General features: G+C 45.1%; 2 protein-coding genes across 3 annotated transcripts in view; both read left to right on the top strand.

The window, feature by feature from the left end:
• Window positions 1-11,006, top strand: part of LOC110497435 (pre-mRNA-processing factor 19) — a 17,169-nt gene extending 6,163 nt beyond the window's left edge. Inside the window, exons 3-17 of the mRNA XM_036954362.2 lie at window positions 373-522; window positions 771-847; window positions 967-1,108; window positions 2,910-2,980; window positions 3,210-3,278; window positions 3,501-3,542; window positions 3,768-3,842; window positions 4,036-4,111; window positions 4,370-4,479; window positions 4,637-4,792; window positions 4,986-5,055; window positions 6,020-6,193; window positions 9,086-9,168; window positions 9,536-9,641; window positions 9,947-11,006. Of these exons, the coding sequence (XP_036810257.1) occupies window positions 373-522; window positions 771-847; window positions 967-1,108; window positions 2,910-2,980; window positions 3,210-3,278; window positions 3,501-3,542; window positions 3,768-3,842; window positions 4,036-4,111; window positions 4,370-4,479; window positions 4,637-4,792; window positions 4,986-5,055; window positions 6,020-6,193; window positions 9,086-9,168; window positions 9,536-9,641; window positions 9,947-10,044 (1,499 nt within the window). The 3' untranslated portion in view covers window positions 10,045-11,006. The remainder of the gene's footprint in view (window positions 1-372; window positions 523-770; window positions 848-966; window positions 1,109-2,909; window positions 2,981-3,209; window positions 3,279-3,500; window positions 3,543-3,767; window positions 3,843-4,035; window positions 4,112-4,369; window positions 4,480-4,636; window positions 4,793-4,985; window positions 5,056-6,019; window positions 6,194-9,085; window positions 9,169-9,535; window positions 9,642-9,946) is intronic.
• Window positions 11,000-20,239, top strand: part of LOC110497434 (T cell immune regulator 1, ATPase H+ transporting V0 subunit a3a) — a 20,233-nt gene continuing 10,993 nt past the window's right edge. The window contains exons 1-9 of one of the 2 annotated variants that reach the window (XM_021573538.3): window positions 11,000-11,304; window positions 14,517-14,639; window positions 15,304-15,382; window positions 15,649-15,797; window positions 16,065-16,160; window positions 16,607-16,671; window positions 19,159-19,285; window positions 19,483-19,565; window positions 19,746-19,839. In XM_021573538.3, the coding sequence (XP_021429213.1) occupies window positions 14,523-14,639; window positions 15,304-15,382; window positions 15,649-15,797; window positions 16,065-16,160; window positions 16,607-16,671; window positions 19,159-19,285; window positions 19,483-19,565; window positions 19,746-19,839 (810 nt within the window). In that variant the 5' untranslated portion in view covers window positions 11,000-11,304; window positions 14,517-14,522. Of the gene's footprint in view, window positions 11,305-14,002; window positions 14,307-14,516; window positions 14,640-15,303; window positions 15,383-15,648; window positions 15,798-16,064; window positions 16,161-16,606; window positions 16,672-19,158; window positions 19,286-19,482; window positions 19,566-19,745; window positions 19,840-20,239 lie in introns of those variants that run through there. The other variant, XM_036954359.2, reaches the window with a different exon arrangement.

Here is a 20,239-nt window from a genome sequence, read left to right on the forward strand (position 1 = left end):
CGTATCACAGTACGGACAATGCAATTTATTGTCCTGGTCACCTCTGCAGTCCTCATGCCTCCTTGCAGCATGCCTAAGCCACGTTCACGCAGATGAGCAGGGACCCTGGGCATCTTTCTTTTGGTGTTTTTCAGAGTCAGTCGAAAGGCATCTTTTAGTGTGCTAAGTTTTCATAACTGTGACCTTAATTATCTTTGAAAGACAGGGTCCTGAAAAGGGGGGTTATTTCTTTTTTTGCTGAGTTTATTTATGTGCAAAGTACACTTAAACAGTAATGTGTTCTTCCATCTTCTGACTCTAGTAATGTTTGCCGTATTTATGTTGTAATTTCGGGCATGCTAATTTACCCCTCTCGCTCTACCGTCCATCCAGTCTCGAATGAGGTGCCGGAGCACCCCTGCGTGTCGCCGGTGTCCAACCAGGTGTTCGAGCGGCGGCTGATTGAAAAGTACATCGCCGAGAATGGAACAGACCCTATGAATGGGCAGCCTCTGTCAGAGGAACAGCTGATAGACATTAAAGGTGAGGGAGACATGGAGCAGAGTGTGTTCAGATCTGATGTAGAGCTGAAGTTGACACAGTAAGGGTTAGCCATATAATTGTACTTCCAACTATTCCTGCATGGTGCCCAGCAATCTCTAGGCTGGAGTGCATTCTGCCACTTCAACAATAATGATAACCCCACTAGTCAGGAGTCAAAAGATATCTCAACACATGAAGCTATTTTTGTCTCGCCCCCCCCCCCCCCCCCCCCCCCCCCCGCGCTTCAGTCTCTCACCCCATCAGACCCAAAGCTCCCTCATCCACTAGTATCCCAGCCATCCTCAAAGCTCTGCAGGACGAGTGGGTGAGTCCATGTATACTCTCCTACACTCCCCTTTGCTGTGTCTGAACCGAGACACACACATAGACACTCCCCTTCGTACCACACAGTCTTCTAAATCTCTCTCTCTCTCTCTCTTTCAGGATGCGGTGATGCTCCACAGTTTCACCTTGAGGCAGCAGTTACAGACGACACGTCAGGAGTTAAGCCACGCCCTCTACCAGCACGACGCCGCCTGCAGGGTCATCGCCCGTCTCACCAAGGAGGTCACTGCCGCCAGAGAGGGTGAGAGACGTATACATACGCACGCACGCACACACGCTATACACGTATATACACTCAACACATGTGATTATACATACACTGGATTTCTGGTCGTAAAATTTGATTCGATCTTCATCTAAGTCACAACAATAGACAAACACAGTCTGCTTAAACTAATAACACAAACAATTATACGTTTTCATGTCTTTATTGAACACACCGTGTAGGGTGGGAAAAGTATGTGAACCCTTGCATTTAATAACTGGCTGACCCGCCTTTGGAATCAATAGCCTCAACCAAACGTTTTCTGTTGTTGCGGATCAGACCTGCACAACGGTCTGGAGGAATTTCGGACCATTCCTCTTTACAGAACTGTTTCAGTTTAGCAATAGTCTTAGGATGTCTGGTGTGAACCGCTCTCAAGGTCATTCCACAGCATTTTAAATTGGGTTGAGGTCAAGACTCTGACTGGGCCACTCCAGAAAGGCGTATTTTCTTCTGAAGCCAATCTGTTGTTGATTTACTTCTGTGTTTTGGGTCGTTGTCCTGTTGCATCACCCAACTTCTGTTGAGCTTCAATTGGCCGACAGATAGCCTAACATTCTCTTGCAAAATGTCTTGATGAACTTGGGAATTGATTTTTCTGTCGATGACAGCAAGCTGTCCAGGCCCTGAGGCAGCAAAGCAGCCCCAAACCATGATGCTCCCTCCACCATACTTTACAGTTGGGATGAGGTTTTGATGTTGCTGTGCTGTGCCTTTTTTTTCTCCACACATAGTGTTGTGTTCCTTCCAAACATCTCGACTTTAGTTTCATCTGTCCACAGAATATTTTGCCAGTAGCGCTGTGGAACATCTTGATGCTCTTTTGCGAACTTCAGACGTGCAGCAATGTTTTTTGTTGGACAGCAGGGACTTTTTCCGTGTTGTCCTCCCATGAACACCATTCTTGTTTAGTGTTTTACGTATCGTAGACTCGTCAACAGAGATGTTAGCATGTTCCAGAAATTTCTGTAAGTCTTTAGCTGACACTAGGATTCTTCTTAACCTCATTGAGCATTCTGCGCTGTGCTCTTGAAGTCATCTTTGCAGGACGGTCACTTCTAGGGAGAGTAGCAACAGTGCTGAACTTTCTCCATTTATAGACAATTTGTCTTACCATGGACTGATGAACATCAATGCTTTTAGAGATACTTTTGTATCCCTCTCCAGCTTCATGCAAGTAAACAATTCTTAATCTTAGGTCTTCTGAGATCTCTTTTGTTCGAGGCATGATTCACATCAGGCAATGCTTCTTGTGAATAGCAAATAAAAAATAAAAAAAATAATAGGGCAGGGCAGCTCTAACCAACATCTCCAATCTTGTCTCATTGATTGGACTCCAGGTTAGCTGACTCCTGACTCCAATTAGCTTTGGGAGAAGTCATTAGCCTAGGGGTTCACATACTTTTTCCAACGTACACTGTGAATGTTTAAATGACGTATTCAATATAAACGTGAAGAATACAATCATTTGTGTTTATTAGTTTAAGCACACTGTGTTTGTCTATTGTTGTCACTAAATTGAAGATCAGATCACATTTTATGACAAATTTATGCAGAAAAACAGGTAATTCCAAAGGGTTCACATGCTTTTTTTTTTGCCACTGTCCATTCTAACATACCTACACACTCTCTTTCACTTACACACACACACACACACACAAGCATACTTGCACACACTCTTTTATGTTCATCTGGAAACAGCTTTGGATGTTAGTGGCCATGGGGCGTCACTTCTCATTTCTCCTTTTCTATGTTTTACCCTTCTCTCTCCCCGTAGCTCTGGCCACACTGAAGCCACAGGCGGGATTGGTGGTTGCTCAGGCAGTCGCTTCCCAGCCCTCTGTCACGGTCAGTGATTAGCTCACAGCCCTCCAGTTAATGGGTTTAATTTGATAGTTAACTGGTTTGATGGTTAACTTCTCATAAACTTGAAGTCTTCTGTCTAACTAAGACCTGTAAAGTTGTATCTATTTGTAAAAATAAAAATATTTTTTTGGACAGCTGACGCAAACACACAGTTTCGAATAAGAAATATCCAATTCTCGTTTTGTTATTCATTCTGTATTTAATTTCACAGGCTGGAGGTGCAGGAGAGCCCATGGAGGTCAGTGAGCAGGTGGGAATGATACCAGAGATCATACAGAAGGTAAGAGATGATACATGACCTCACGCACATTCACATCCACAGTACAAGAGAAACGATACCACACCGTTATACTCGACCATCATGAGCGTTCATTGCAAATAGTACCATATAAGGCCGTGGTGTATAAAACCTTGAAATAACCAATCAACCATGCAGTCAACCATCCAATCAGTCAACGCAGCACAGAGTGACCTATACTAAGATGTCTGCCTCTCTCCACAGCTGCAAGACAAGGCCACTGTCTTGACCACGGAGAGAAAGAAGGTACCAATTCAAACTTCCCTGTTGTTATTCATAGAAGAACCGACCCAATGTCCAACCAGTTGTCAGCTGAGTATAAGCTATGGGCTGTGTCTCAAATGGCACCCTACTCCCTACACGGGGCACTACTTTTGAACAGGGGCCATAGGGTGACATTTTTGGGACATAGCCACGCTGGGAGACATTTTTGTCCGGACCTCACCTCTACCGTCTCTCCTCTTCCCACAGAGAGGAAAGACAGTTCCAGAAGAGCTGGTCCGAACCGAGGACCTCAGCAAGTACAGACAAGTGGCTACTCATGCTGTGAGTGAGTGAGTGTGTGTGTGTATGACCTCTACCTATGGCTGGTGTTGGAACACTTATTTTTCAAACCTTGGGCAAGTTCAGAAAAGTTCCTCCCTGTTTCAGATAATTTTTCTTCCGTTTCATGCCTACTGAACGCAGCCCTAAATGATGTTTCTATGTCTCTCTCTCTCTCTGTGTGTCTGTCTGTCAGGGTCTCCACAGTGCCAGTGTGCCTGGGATCCTGTCTCTGGACCTGTGTCCCTCCGACACCAACAAAGTGCTCACTGGTGAGACATACACACACACCGTCCACTGCCCATTGTAGATATACACACACACATTGTTTCTGTGTGAATTCCATCAAAGTGCTTCCTTCCTCAAGAAAAAATAATAATAATAAAAAAAGACTATGGCTGTGTCCCAACAGTTACTCTACATGTCCTATATAGTGCACTACTCTTGACCAGAAGGGTGACGTTTGGGATGGAGACCCTGGCCAGACCCAGATACAATCCCCTAACCTCTCTCTCTGTCTCCCTCTACAGGCGGGGCTGATAAGAACGTGGTGGTGTTTGATAAGAAGGAGGAGCAGATCATCGCAACCCTGAAAGGACATACCAAGAAGGTCACCTCTGTCATCTACCACCCCTCTCAGGTGAGACGCACACACTTCCTTTCCTTTTCTCTCCGTTGACGTAGTCAGCAGCAATGTCTTGCACTGGAATTACTCTGTAACTCTAATATGCCTTACCTCAACAATTTCTCTCTTTCTCTCTCTGCGCACTCTCCTCCTCTCACTCTCTTCCCTCCAGTCGGTAGTGTTCTCGGCCTCTCCAGACAGCACTATCCGCGTGTGGTCCGTTACCGGGGGCAACTGTGTCCAGGTGGTGCGGGCTCACGAGGCGAGCGTCACCGGGCTCTCCCTCCACGCCACCGGAGACTACCTGCTCAGCTCCTCCGAGGATCAGGTAAAAAAAAAAACACACACACACACACACACGTAACATATGTACACACACAAAAACACACACGTGGATTTGGATGTCGAGAACGCTACTGTTATGTAAAGACCTATTATTATGATTTTTCTCACAATCCGCCGTCTCCCCTTCTTTCTCCAATTGCTATCTCTTCCCTTCTCTCTCGCTCTCTCTCCATCAGTACTGGGCCTTCTCTGACATCCAAACAGGTCGTGTTCTCACCAAAGTCACTGATGAGGCTGCAGGATGTGGTGAGTGTTTCTATCTCTCTCCCACCCAATTATTATGTTTAATTGAGGAGATAAGACTGTGGTGAAAAGACATGAAAGATGGGAGTAAGTAAAAGTAGCTTTGTCCAAGCCAGAACGGCCCATATAGGGCAGGAGCATCTGTCCTGTTTCTGTAGTGTGAGGCAGCTTGATGTATAAGTACACCCCCCCCAGACATGACACTAGTCCACCACAGGGCGGTAGGGGGAGGGTGAGTGAAAGGGCAGTGGGCCGGATTCGAACCCATGGCGACTGTGGCAGCTCTAATCGCTGGACCACACCGTTGGACCCTCTCTCTCTTCCCAGACATTTTATTGGCCACATGTTGCTAGGGACAAGATGTTTTATTGACCACATGTTGCTAGGGACAAGATGTTTTATTGGCCACATGTTGCTAGGGACAAGATGTTTTATTGGCCACATGTTGCTAGGGACAAGATGTTTTATTGGCCACATGTTGCTAGGGACAAGATGTTTTATTGGCCACATGTTGCTAGGGACAAGATGTTTTATTGGCCACATGTTGCTAGGGACCAGCTTCCTCTCATTGTCTGTCAGTATCCAAAAGTAGCATTTTCTAAATGTGGGGTCAGAATTTGTTCTTAACTGACTTGTCGAGTTAAATAAAAACATATCAGGCCCCTTAAATGCCAGGTTGTCTTTCTTATGTAAATAAACAATAACATTTAACCAACCCTCCCCCTGTGAATTGACTGACCTAGTACCTAACTGTGGTAATATTTCTAACCAACCCTCCCCCTGTGAATTGACTGACCTAGTACCTAACTGTGGTAATATTTCTAACCAACCCTCCCCCTGTGAATTGATTGACCTAGTACCTAACTGTGGTAATATTTCTAACCAACCCATCCCTTGTACTCTCTGAAAGCACACTGATACATTGCAAATGCATGTTCTTTACACATCCTGTCTTGTGCCCCTCCAGCTCTGACCTGTGCCCAGTTCCACCCTGACGGTCTGATATTCGGGACGGGGACGGCCGACTCTCAGATCAAGATCTGGGACCTGAAGGAGCGCACCAACGTGGCCAACTTCCCCGGCCACATCGGCCCTGTCACCTCCATCGCCTTCTCTGAGAACGGATACTACCTGGCCACAGGTGAGATTGCTGTTTGTGTGTGTGAGAGAGAGGACTCTATGTGTGTGTGTGAGGGCACACATGAGAGAGAAGACTAGCGTGTGTGTGTCAGTCTCTGTTACTCTCTGAGTGACTGTGTGGAAAGTTGTCTTTGTTCCTGTGTGTTACACACGGGCAATTTTAGCATATACATTTTTGTGGGGCAAACTCCCCCACATTATTTGGGATGCAAGGCAGCAAAGCCACTACACAACGCAACACTAAACAATACATGAATTGCACTATAACGGTGACAACCGGTGCCCATAAACTGTTAGGGCCTACAAAAAGCTGTCCCAACAGCAGAGCTTTCTGTTCAGCACCATGGAGTGAATCCTTACCACTGCTACACCTGGCTATCAGCGGAGCCTTATCTGGCAGTGAAACAGTTCATTCAGCCTCATTTACTGCCTTTAAAAAAACACATAGCTGATATGGCTGACTGACTTAAACAAATGTGGTTTCTACTGACAATTGAGATGTACAAACTGTGTCATAAGGGAACGACGAGCAGATAAGAGGCAATCCGTAATTTCGATTAAGACATTAATGAGCGAGCTAGGACGGACGTAGTCAAAGCGACAGAATTCAGAAGATGGGCCGTTCTTACAGTGTTCTCCCTGTACACCAAGTCAAAACTGTAGGATAAATAAAGGGGGCATATAAGCAGACAATGAATGCTCTTACAATATTCAATTACATTTCTCTAAAACAGGCTATAGGCTACATGTGCACCAACAAGTCAGAACAGTTGGCTAAGTTATGAGGGGGAAAGGGACCAAATTATTAGGGTGAGGCACATGGGCTACTAACAGCTTACTACACAACAAACACTTAGTATAACTTTCTTGGCTACAGTATACATATCTCCCTGGCATATTACATAATTTATGCAGCAGCATACAATACATTTTTGGACTCACTTTGTTGTGCTGTGCTCACTTGAACAGGAAGGTGGTGACGTGGTCCTTTTTGTGGGCAAAGTTTGTCATCAAAGTTTAGCATTCTCTGGATTTATGGTGCTTTCAAGACAACTGGGAACTCGGGGAAAAAACAAGGTTGAATCATTATGTCAGTGATCTTCAGTTCGGAGCTCTAGAAAGAGGCCTGAGTTCCCGACTTGGAATTCCAAGTTGGAGGACCTTTCAAAACATATTTTCCCAGTCGGAACTCATTTTTTTTCCAGAGTTCCCAGTTGTCTTGAACTCACTGAAGTCTAAGATTTTCCAGTTTTGAATGCGGCAGATGTCATGCTGTATTGACAGCATAGCCAATGTATTCAACCTTTTCTGGCTCATGGCACGTGAATGTTTATACTTTCAAGAGACCCTTAAACCCAGACTTGGACCACACACCCACTCCACTGAGTAGCAGGCTAGTGATTTCTTTGCAACGCTTGCAGTTAACCACTGATTCCTTCCAAACCACTCATTGTTGAATTTGCGATTTCCAAGTTGTTGTATAATCTTTATGTCCAATGGCCCATGAGCACCGATATATTTTATTTATACTTTATCTTCATATGACAAGGATTGAAAAGGATTTGCCAGTAGATTGTCGACTTGATTCATGACGACGACTGCTTGTCTAGCTTGCTAGCTACAATTTTGAAAGAATGGACTGGTCATGTCGACATCAATCAAAGCTACGGTAGATATCACTTGATTTGATGGCCAATGACCTTGAGCCATCTTGGATGGGCACTTCTAATGTAAATCTATGGCAGCACCCAAGAGGCTTGAATTTTCAAGCACTCCCTGTAGATTTTGTAGTGAGGTAGTGTCCCCATGAGTGACAGAACACAGAGCCAATTACGGCGCAACTAGAGAACATTACCAACCCCTGCACTCCGTATTTTCCGCTGGCTGCCCCACCACCAGAGAAAGCACTGAGCTAGACTGAAACACCTGCATTTTGGAGCTGCCTTACTAAAGAAAGAGACCATGTTTGTATGCGGCTTTATTAACTCAATTATTATTAAAAAATGTTTTTACATTGTTTGCAAACTGATATGTGACACCTATTAATGTCCAATATATTTTTAGCTAAACAGGTGGGGCTCTGAATGACGGGTCGCCACTGCTCACCTCCATTTCACTCACATTTGTGAATAAAAATAGTCAAGTGTGATCACATTATAGCAAAATAAATGATGCAGCAGCTGTTTTCAAGGAATTTCTGCCGATTTTTGTTTCATAGCTGGAAAATGAATCGCAAGTCAAATCACTACAAATCCTATAGCCTATCCCACCTCGTGCTGCAACAGTGTAAGTGAAGAGCTGAGTTGAAATATTCATTTTTAGAAGCGCTGCACACTGGCATAAAAGTTGGTATAATTGACTTGAAACGAAAGTCTACCGAAGTGAGACTTTGTCCTTGTGTTTCTTGGCTATGTACATTGTTTTATTCACAAGCTAGGTTGTTTTTTTTAATGTTTGAGTTTAATCTGCTAGGAAAGAGAAAACAATGCCGTCTCACTTCGGTAGACTTTCGTTTCAAGTCAATGACACATAAATGTTCACCTGCCCCTTTAAGGGGGAGGTTACCTACTATTCAGACTCAATCTCACTGGCACAAACTTGATTTGATTCACGTTACCACGGTAACCTCCCCCTTAAAGGGGCAGGTGAACATTTATGTGTCATCTGATATTTTGGTTAAGAGACTAGGGTCACAAAAAAATTAAATTAAACAATATACCACTACTTCTTACTAGTTATAAATTGTATTGTTTTAAAAACATTAAAGTACACTCATCTGTTTTTTTTTTCTGTTTTGTTGGTGTAATTATTGCAAACCAAAATATTTTGGCTGGTTAAAAAAATCTGAGTACATTTTTGGCCCTGCTCGCCTCACCACCTCTTCTGTCTCCAGGTGCCCAGGACAGCTCAGTGAAGCTCTGGGATCTGAGGAAGCTGAAAAACTTCAAAACCATCACCCTGGACAACAACTACGAGGTAAAAAAAAAAGCAGAAGATAATTTGTGCCCATCTGAAATGACCCCTATCCCCTACACTACTTTCGACCAGAGCCTAGTGCACTATCTAAGAAATCCGCTGCTATTTGAGACAGTCGTTGTAGACTGTACACTGGACATTCAGAAGCTAGTCGTGCTACAATCAAGGCTGGTCCCACATCTGTGCTCTTGCATTCTTCATTTCTGTCACTGGCATGACAATTCCATAAGGAGTTTGCAAGAGAGCAGAAACCAACTGGCACCCAGGCTAGCAACGGTCTGCCCTGTATGACTACTGTAATCTCCTTGTACTGAACTACCCTGTCAATGTAGGTAAATGATATGCGAGTCTCTTTCCTTTCCCTCAGGTGAAGTCCCTGGTGTTTGACCAGAGTGGGACGTACCTGGCTGTGGGTGGCACTGACATCAGGGTCTACATCTGTAAGCAGTGGTCCGAGGTCCTCAACTTCACAGGTAAGAGAATGCACAGTGCGTGTGTGTTATACTGCTAGAGATGCAGTGGCAAGTGGTGCTGAGTTAGCTTGGGACAGAAACAGTGGTCTAGAGGTGGGTCTTCAGAGTGCCTGGGTTGATGATGATAGCATGTTTGTATGTATATACAGTACTTTATGAAATATTTTAAAAGTGTATCTGTGAAATGTACTATTCTGTTTATCAGCACCTCCCCAACTTTATTGGGTGTGCGTCAACTCATGCTTTTGAGTTGAGTTCAGGTCAAACATTTTTGCCTTGTTATTGTTTTGTTTTTCTTTACCCAGAACACACTGGGGTGGTGACTGGCGTGGCGTTCGGGGAGCACGCCCAGTTCCTCACCTCCACCGGAATGGACAGGAGCCTCAAGTTCTACAGCCTGTAACAACAGGGATCAAAGATCATATGGGCAGAGTGATGGATGGCTCTGATTGGCTGGCCTCTCTGAGGTCACACTGATGATGTACGCATGGGAAGAGACTTTGGCTGCGTCCCAAATGGCACCCTAGGGAATAGGATGCCATCTGGGGGACACACAGACCCTGCAGCAGTTGATCAGAAGGGAAATGCAGCCTGATTGGATAGTAATCTGAGGCTGGAATGTTAGAATGGATTTTTAACTGATATGCTCCATGAACAATGGTGAAACAGAGCACATCAGTTTGGATTCCGGGCGACTGGAATTCACCGAAAATACGTCATGCAACAATCCTACTGTATATGACCCATACTATACTAAGAGCCATGGGGCGTGTCCCAAATGGCACCCTATTCCCTATATAGGGCTGCACTACTTTTGACAGGAGCCCTATGGGGCCCTGGTCAAAGGTTGTACACGATAAAGGGAATAGGGTGCCATTTGGGACGCAAGCATTGACTGAATCACACCAAGAACCATACAAGGATATTGTAGACCATGTCCGTTCATCAATGTGTATATCGTACCTTGTAAGACCCCCCCCACATACACAGAGGTGACTTCAGAGTGAACATTATTGTTGTAGATATATATAATATATATCATTACAGTATAAGTATGTGGTATTAGTCTTTCCAGCTTGTGAATGTCATCTTGATTTCATGCCTTTTATTCTCCTCATCCTTTTTTTTTACTATCCATTGTTGTACAATGTGAATGATTTCGGTTAGTTGGTAAGTGATGCCAATGATTTGAGGAAATTCTAATATTTGTATATTTAAAAAAAAAACCTTATCTTTATTTTATTATCGTATTGTCCCTCTTTTCTTCATGAAATGCCTGTTTTATGCTTTATGCATTATGCTTTTGCCAGGTGAAGACTGTTTTTGTTTTTGGATCATCAATCAATAAACGTCAAAACAGTCTAATCCTCTCTCATTGTGTGTTGTCTATTAAAGGCTTATTACACACATTGTTATACAACGCAATTACCCCGGTGTGTGTGACAACACTGTCCCAGAATTTTAAACAGGTTAGGTGGGGGGGGGGGTCAAATAGTTTCAGCCATCTAACGTCGTTATCTAACGTAACGGTCATCTGTACTGTAGTCCCTTTGTTTACATACATCTCTGCATCGTGCACGTTGCACCACCTGCTAGAGGGAGAAACGCTGGGATAGCATGCCCCAGTTAATAGACTGCTAACCGGCGAGCTACCGAGATAACGGTAAGTTACAGAAGTTCCTTTTCGGTCCAGGTAACCGTTATCGCCCTACGACGTGAAGACGTTTCGATGAAATGGTCAACCATCTCTATTTTTGACGGGCATGTGTACAGCTATGCGAGCCAACGTCGGCTAGCTTGCCTTTACCAGCTAGGTTACTGCTAGCCGTTTTGATGCTGCTGATTGATGGCCGCTAGCCAGTTTAGCGTCTCCTACTGCAACGATTCGGGACAGTGTTGCATGACTCCAAAAGAGAGTAGTAGTTAGCGACATTGCCTCGTGGTGAGTAATTGTGTCGTCCTCGCATCGTATCCTAGCTAGCTATGCTGAATCCGATGAAACTAAAACTAGCCCATCACTGCCCCTAGGATTCCAGAGCTCTAGTTTCAGCGTTGATGTACTGTCTCTGCCTTCTTAACTGTAGCGGGGTGAACAGGCCGTGGCTCGGGTGGCTGAGGTCCTTGATTATCTAAATTGGCCTTCATGTGACACCGGGTGCTGTAGTTGTCCTGGAAGGAGGGCAGGCAGTGCGTCCCCGGTGATGCGTTGGGCTGGATGCCCCACCCTCTGGAGAGCCCTGCGGTTGTGAGCGGTGCAATTGTCGTACCAGGCGGCGATACAGCCCGACAGGATGCTCTCAATGGTGCATCTGTAGAAGTTAGTGAGGGTCTTAGGGGCCAAGCCGAATTTCTTGAGCCCCCTGAGGTCGCCTTCACCAAGCTGTCTGTCTGAATAGACCATTTCAAATCAAATTGTATTTGTCGCATAAGCCGAAATAAACAGGTTTAGACTTTACCGTGAAATGCTTACTTACAAACCCTTTCTCAACAATGCAGAGTTAAAACGTAAGAAAATCAGCACAAAAAAAATAGTAACACAAATAAACGATAAACCCGGCTATATACAAGGAGTAACAGTACAAGTCAATGTGCAGGGGAACAATGTAGTTAAGGTAATATCTACATGTAGGTAGGGGTAAAAGTGACTAGGCAGTCAGGATAGTTAATAAAGAGTAGGAGCACCGTATGTGAAAGTGTGTGCGTGAGCATATGTCTTGTGTGTGTGTGTGTGTGTCTGTGTTGGAGTGTCAATATAAGTATATGAGTGTGCATAGAGTCAATGATAGTCAATGGGAAAGAAAGGGTCAAATAAATTCCAGGTAGCCATTTGATGGCTGTTCAGCAGTCTGAACAGTTAACTCTTTTCACGAGCCTTTTGGTACCAGACTTGGTGCTCTGGTACCGCTTGCTGTGCAGTAGCAGAGAGAACAGTCTATAACTTGGGTGGCTCGAGGTGTTTGACAGTTTTACAGGCCTACCTCTGGATGGTAGGAAGCTTGGCCCCAATGATGTCCTGGGCCATCGGGACCACCCTCTGTGGCGTCAGATGCCAAGCAGTTTCCATACCAAGCGGTGATGCAGCCAGTCACGATGCTCTCAACGCTGTAGAACCTTTTCAGGATCTGAGGGGCCATTTCAGGTTGTCAGTGATGTGCACACCGAGGAACTTGAAACTTTTGACCCTCTCCACTGCGGCCCGTCAACGTGGATGTGGGTGAGCTCTTTCTGCTGTCTCCTGTAGTCCACGATCAGCTCCTTCGTTTTGTTGACGTTGAGGGAGAGGGCATTTTCCTGGCACCACTCCGCCAGGGCCCTCACCTCCTGACTCACCTCCTGTCTCGCCTCCTGTCTCGCCTCCTGTCTCACCTCCTGTCTCGCCTCCTGTCTCACCTCCTGTCTCATCGTTGTTGGTAATCAGGCCTACCACTGTTGTGTCGTCAGCGAACTTGATGATTGAGTTGGCCACGGAGTCATGGGTGAACAGGGAGCACAGGAGAGAGCTGTACTCCCCTGTGGGGCCCCCGTGTTGGGGATCAGCGTGACGGTGGTGTAGTTTCCTACCGCCAGGAAGTCCAGGGCCCAGTTGCACAAGGAGGGGTTCAGACCCAGGGCCTCCAGCTTAGTGATGAGCTTGGAAGGGGCACTATGGTGTTGAAGGCTGAGCTTTAGTCGATGAACAGCATTCTTACATAAGTATTTCTCGTGCCCAGGTGGGATTGGTCAGTGTGCAGAGCAATGGTGATTGCATCATTTGTGTATTTGATATGCGAATTGCAGTGGGTCTAGGGGTGTGTCGGGGAAGGTGGAGGTGATATGATCCTTGACTAGCCTCTCAAAGTACTCCATGATGGCAGAAGTGAGTACTACGGAGCGATAGTCATTTAGTTCAGTTGCCATTCGCTTTCTTGGTTTACAGCAACAATGGCGGACATCTTGAAGCAAGTAGGAACAACAGAGTGGGATATGGAGAGATGCTCTGAAGCTTGGGATGCCGCCTGGGCCGGCAGCCTTGCGAGGGTTTACGCGCTAAAACGACTCGCTCACGTCGGCCACGGCGAACGAGAGCACACAGTCCTCGTGAGAGTCCATCACTGTTGAATACAGCCTGTACATGTTTCCTTGCTATGTCTTCCTCTAAGTAGGTCTGAATACTTAATTCTATCAATTTAATTAAATGGTAACTAGCTACTATTTATATTAGTAGTGATAGTACTTCCATGTATACTAAAGTGTACTACAGCTCTCTGATTTCTTTTTCTTATTTGCAGTACATACGTGTGTGTGTATGTGTGTGTGTGTGTGTGTGTGTGTGTGTGTGTGTGTGTGTGTTTTAGGGCCCCCGCTACGCCTCAGCTGACTTTGATTATAGGTTTGAGAGACTGTAGTATTTCATCAGTGTCTCTCTCATTACCATCTCTCAGTCACATGGGGTGGTATCCTGTTCTCTTCCCCTCATCTTAACTCAATTACTGTCCGGCCATCTGTCCCAGAGTCACATATTCGAGAAATGAACTTTTCTGTGTTCAGTAGCTCGCGACAACTCCTCTTGCCTGGTCTTACCTCTTCTTACTCTCCATCTCTTGATGCTTACGCTCCTCTCCGGACGGTCTATATTAGCTTTTATTTATTGACATTTTTGTCACCGTTAGTTAACCAACCTGACAGGTAAAGTTGAGAAGAAACACCTTTTCTTTTTTTTAGCCTGGTCCCAGATCTGTTTGTGTTCTTTGCGAACTCCATCGCTGGTCAGCGTCAGGCCAAACATTGACACTCAGGCTATTGTCTTTTTCCAATAATGAGTCTATCGGAAGTTTTGAACAGGTCATTTATAATGTCTTTTATAGTTGATTGTTTATTTGACACTCATTTCTGCAGGCCGCCATGGGCGCTTTCTTTCGGAGCGAGGAGGTCTGTCTCGTGCAGCTCTTTCTCCAATCGGGGTCAGCCTACAACTGCGTCAGCGAGCTTGGAGAGCTGGGACTGGTCGAATTCCGAGACGTGAGTTCTTAACTTTGACATTTTAGTATTGAACATCTATTGTAAACGCTGATAGTAGACTAATTAGACAATAAGCTTACTTGGCTTATAAATGTATAATTAACGTCAAAACCATAGATATCCTATTAAATTACCGGAGGGGCTATGCCACAAATCCTCAGTTCCAGACTGGGGTGAAAATATCAGCCATTGGGGTCAGTGAGAAATCCAAACCAGTCTAATTGGAATGAATGGTATTAAATGCATAGGAGATGCATTTCCTGCTTATACTTAAGCAGTAAAGTGAAATTAAGGTATGTAGTACGACATAAATTGTCTAAGTCCTATCATCAACTGATTTCAGCCAGTGTGTGGCTGTGAATTGACTGCGTTGTTTGAATGGAGTGTTGGGATATTGGCAGTTAATCTGGAACAAATAACGGGATTATTCCTCTAAGACTGTATGGCTGGCTAGCTAGCTAGCGAACATACAGTGCAGATAATATTCACATTCATTGTTTTACACAATTATCTTATTACAGCACTGGCAAACTATGGTTGACCAACTCCCTTACTAAAATGGCTGACTTTTTAATCCGTCATAAGAAGGCTCACGTCCATTCTAGTATTCTAACTCCTCCTCTTCTTCCTTCTCCTTCTTTTCTTCCCCTCCCCTCCACTCCAGTTGAACCCCAATGTCAACTCGTTCCAGAGGAAGTTTGTGAACGAGGTGCGGCGCTGTGAGGAGATGGAGAAGACCTTCAGTGAGTCTCTGACCTCTGACCTTCACACCATACGATCAGAGAGCATTCCCATATGGGATATTCATCAAGCCTCCTCTACATATCCTCACTTCCTCTTTGATAATCTGCACCTGATGTCCACTTGCTCCCTCACCCCTCTTCCACTCTCCTTTTCTGCACATCTTCTTTCCCTTCTCCATCCCTCCATCCGCCCTTCTGTTCATCGCCTACTCCGTTCATTCATCTCTCCGCCCCACCTTTCCTTCTCTTCGTCCCTCTCTCCCCAGCGTACCTGGAGCAGGAGATCGTTCGGTCCCTGTTCCCCCCGCAGGCGGGTCCTCTCCCCACCCCCAGCCCTTTGCCCGCCGCCCCCCAGCCCAGAGAACTCATGGCCATCGAGGAGGAGAGCGAGAGGCTGGCCCGGGAGCTACGAGAGGTGAGGAGGGGAGAAAGAGAAGCTAGGAGGGGGGAGAAAATGGGAGAGGGAGAGGGAGAGGGGAGATGGGAGAAAATGGATGGGGAAAATGGGAGAGGAAGTGAGGGGGCATTGTTTTCCTACTTTGAAAATATATCCCTCCTTAGACATTCCAGTCGAAACGTTGCAATTGACTCTACAGGACCATATACAGCTGTACGCCAGGTTATTTTTGATTCCTTTCATTGTTTGGGCTATTCATACTGTTCTGCTGTCTGATTGGTCCAGGTGTCCAGGAACAGAGACTGCCTGATGAACCAGCTGATCCAGCTCAGCCAATACAGAGGGGTTCTGATCCAGACACACACTCTCACTGTCTCACAGGTAGGAACGACAGCTCGCAGCATGGCCTCTAATCACCTCACAGGTATGAACTACAGATCCCAGTGTTCTCTCTGCTGCTCTGTGGTCGGCCATTGTTGCACTCACACACTCTTGGAATTCTGAGTTTCCAATGTAAAAAAAAACGATTCAAGTAAACCTCGGTTATTTTCAAACGGGATGGGCCAAGTTTCCGAGGAACTCATGAACACAGCAGATGTGTATGGAAAAGCGTTGATTTCTTTAGCTGAAGCTTTCATTCTGATAAAGGACATTGACGGCCAAAACATCATGATTTTACCTCGAATTTGATAAATAATGGATCAAGATTAGAATTTTAAGCGAGAGTTGCACCTATTCCTTCCAAATGTTCTCATGATTTTTGGTTGTACTTATTCTCTCATTGGTTGAGCGCCTTGTACTCTTCTCCTATCTCCCTCTCTTGTCAGGCTCATCCTCCCTCTACTCTGGAGACTGCTGCCTTACTGGACAACAGACAAGACATCAGGCTGAGGTGACAGACGGACAAATATATATATATATATATACAGTGGGGCAAAAAAGTATTTAGTCAGCCACCAATTGTGCAAGTTCTCCCACTTAAAAATATGAGAGAGGCCTGTAATTTTCATCATAGCTACACTTCAACTATGACAGACAAAATGAGAAAAAAATCCAGAAAATCACATTGTAGGATTTTTAATTAATTAATTTGCACATTATGGTGGAAAATAAGTATTTGGTCACCTACAAACAAGCAAGATCTCTGGCTCTCACAGACCTGTAACTTCTTCTTTAAGAGGCTCCTCTGTCCTCCACTCGTTACCTGTATTAATGGCACCTGTTTGAACTTGTTATCAGTATAAAAGACACCTGTCCACAACCTCAAACAGTCACACTCCAAACCCCACTATGGCCAAGACCAAAGAGCTGTCAAAGGACACCAGAAACAAAATTGTAGACCTGCACCAGGCTGGGAAGACTGAATCTGCAATAGATAAGCAGCTTGGTTTGAAGAAATCAACTGGGAGCAATTATTAGGAAATGGAAGACATACAAGACCACTGATAATCTCCCTCGATCTGGGGCTCCACGCAAGATCTCACCCCGTGGGGTCAAAATGATCTCAAGAACGGTGAGCAAAAATCCCAGAACCACACGGCGGGACCTAGTGAATGACCTGCAGAGAGCTGGGACCAAAGTAACAAAGCCTACCATCAGTAACACACTACGCCGCCAGGGACTCAAATCCTGCAGTGCCAGACGTGTCCCCCTGCTTAAGCCAGTACATGTCCAGGCCCGTCTGAAGTTTGCTAGAGAGCATTTGGATGATCCAGAAGAAGATTGGGAGAATGTCATATGGTCAGATGAAACCAAAATATAACTTTTTGGTAAAAACTCAACTCGTCGTGTTTGGAGGACAAAGAATGCTGAGTTGCATCCAAAGAACACCATACCTACTGTGAAGCATGGGAGTGGAAACATCATGCTTTGGGGCTGTTTTTCTGCAAGGGGACCAGGACGACTGATCCGTGTAAAGGAAAGAATGAATGGGGCCATGTATCGTGAGATTTCGAGTGAAAACCTCCTTCCATCAGCAAGGGCATTGAAGATGAAACGTGGCTAGGTCTTAAAGCATGACAATGATCCCAAACACACCGCCCGGGCAACGAAGGAGTGGCTTCGTAAGAAGCATTTCAAGGTCCTGGAGTGGCCTAGCCAGTCTCCAGATCTCAATCCTATAGAAAATCTTCGGAGGGAGTTGAAAGTCCGTGTTGCCCAGCAACAGCCCCAAAACATCACTGCTCTAGAGGAGATCTGCATGGAGGAATGGGCCAAAATACCAGCAACAGTGTGTGAAAACCTTGTGAAGACTTACAGACAACGTTTGACCTCTGTCATTGCCAACAAAGGGTATATAACAAAGTATTGAGATAAACTTTTGTTATTGACCAAATACTTATTTTCCACCATAATTTGCAAATAAATTCATTAAAAATCCTACAATGTGAATTTCTGGATTTATTTTCTAATTTTGTCTGTGATAGTTGAAGTGTACCTATGATGAAAATTACAGGCCTCTCTCATCTTTTTAAGTGGGAGAACTTGCACACTTGGTGACTGACTAAATACTTTTTTGCCCCACTGTACATCAAACATATGGAAACCACGTTGGACTCCGTTCCTTCCATTCCAGCCGTTACAAAGGAGCCTGTCCTCCTATAGCTCCTCCCACCAGCCTCCTTTGATATCAATCACTTCCTTGTCAATGGCTGCATCTCAAATAGAACCCTAATTCCTATGCAGTGGTCTGGCTCTGGTCAAAAGTAATGCACTATAAAGGCAATTGGGCTGGGTGCCATTTGGGAAGAACACTATCCAATGGACTTTCCCTGCTGGCTTGACAAGCAGCCTAAATAGAGTTCGCATTGCAATATATAAAAGAGAATATGTGATCAGCAAAAGTGGTTGCGTCCCAAGTGGCATTCTATTCCCTAAGGGCCCCGATCAAAATAAGTACACTATATAGTGAATAGGTTGCCATTTGACGCAACCAGTGTCAAGAGGAGAAAAGATGAAAGATATTTGGTCAAACGTTATTTGTATATTCCGGATTTTCATATGATCAATAGACTATCTGTTGATAAGCAACTGCTTTCTAAGGTTAGGGTTAGGTTAAGCATAAGGTTAAGGGTTAAAGTTGGGGTTAGAGTACGGGTTAGGATAAGGGTCGAGGTTAAGATAAGGGTCAAGGTTAGGGTTAGAGCTAGGGTTAGGGTTAGGTTAAGCATAAGGTTAAGGGTTAAAGTTGGGGTTAGAGTACGGGTTAGGATAAGGGTCAAGGTTAAGATAAGGGTCAAGGTTAGTGTTAGAGCTAGGGTTAGGGTTAGTAGATAGTTGGCCGAAATGTTACTGATAGTCAGTAGACAGGCGGACTATCCAAATAAAGTGTTTCCGGGTATTTTTTTCCCTCACGTGTCTTCTTTCGTCTCCTTCCCAGTTTTGTGGCTGGCGTGGTCCACCCGTGGAAGGTTCCGTCGTTTGAGCGGCTGCTCTGGCGAGCGTGCCGCGGTTACATCATCGTCGACTTCAGGGAGATGGAGGAGAGTCTGGAGCTTCCTGAAACGGTAACAAATGAGAGGGTGGACAGTAGAGGGATGAATACAGGAAATAAGGAATAAAGATGGACGAGCCAAGGAAAGAATGTCGGAGGATCCTTATGAAGAATGGACGTATTTCCCTTTCCACACACATCAGCAAAATTATGTTTCCCCCCCTTCTAAATCCCACTTCCTTACTTCATTTTTTTTACGACCAATCACAGGGTGAGATGGTCCAGTGGACAGTTTTCCTCATCTCTTTCTGGGGCGAGCAAATTGGACAGAAAGTCAAGAAGATCTGTGATTGGTTAGTGAGAGCAGATCCAAAGTTTCTAACAATTTTCAGTTACATGTTGAATTTGTCTAATTTATTGTCTAATCTAATGATTCTTGGTCTCCTTTTTTTTCTTACCCCTTCTCTCTCTCTCTCTTCCTGTCTCTCTTTCTTTCTTTCCTCCGTCTCTTTCTTCTTCTGTCCTTCTCTCAGTTTCCACACCCACACCTTTGACTACCCAGAGGGTACGACGGAGAGAGAGAAGATTCTGCACGGGCTGCAGGGAAGGATAGTAGACATCAAAACGGTAAGAAAAGAGAGCGAGATTGAGCGATAGAGAGAGATGGGCAGAGACAAGCAGATCATTTTGAGCTGGAACAATCATTATCTCTCAGTTTTCTGTGTCTTCGTCAGTCGTCATCGATGTTGGGTAGATATCAGGCTACGCCTGTTCTACCTTGGGCTCGCAAGTGGCGCAGCGGTCTAAGGCACTGCATCTCAGTGCTCGAGGTGTGACTACAGAACCGGGTTCGATTCCAGGCTGTATCACAACCGGCCGTGTTTGGGAGTACCATAGGGCGGCGCACAATTGGCCCAGCGTCGTCTGGGTTTGACTGACTTAACTGACTTGCCTAGTTAAATAAAGTTTACATTTAAAAAAATACTCCTATGGCAGCACCCTGGTTTGTTAACCCCTTCCTCTTCGC

The sequence above is a fragment of the Oncorhynchus mykiss genome, chromosome 19 (genome assembly GCF_057628025.1).
Source record: "Oncorhynchus mykiss isolate SJ-2025 chromosome 19, ASM5762802v1, whole genome shotgun sequence".
NCBI classification, from domain to species: Eukaryota; Metazoa; Chordata; class Actinopteri; order Salmoniformes; family Salmonidae; genus Oncorhynchus; species Oncorhynchus mykiss.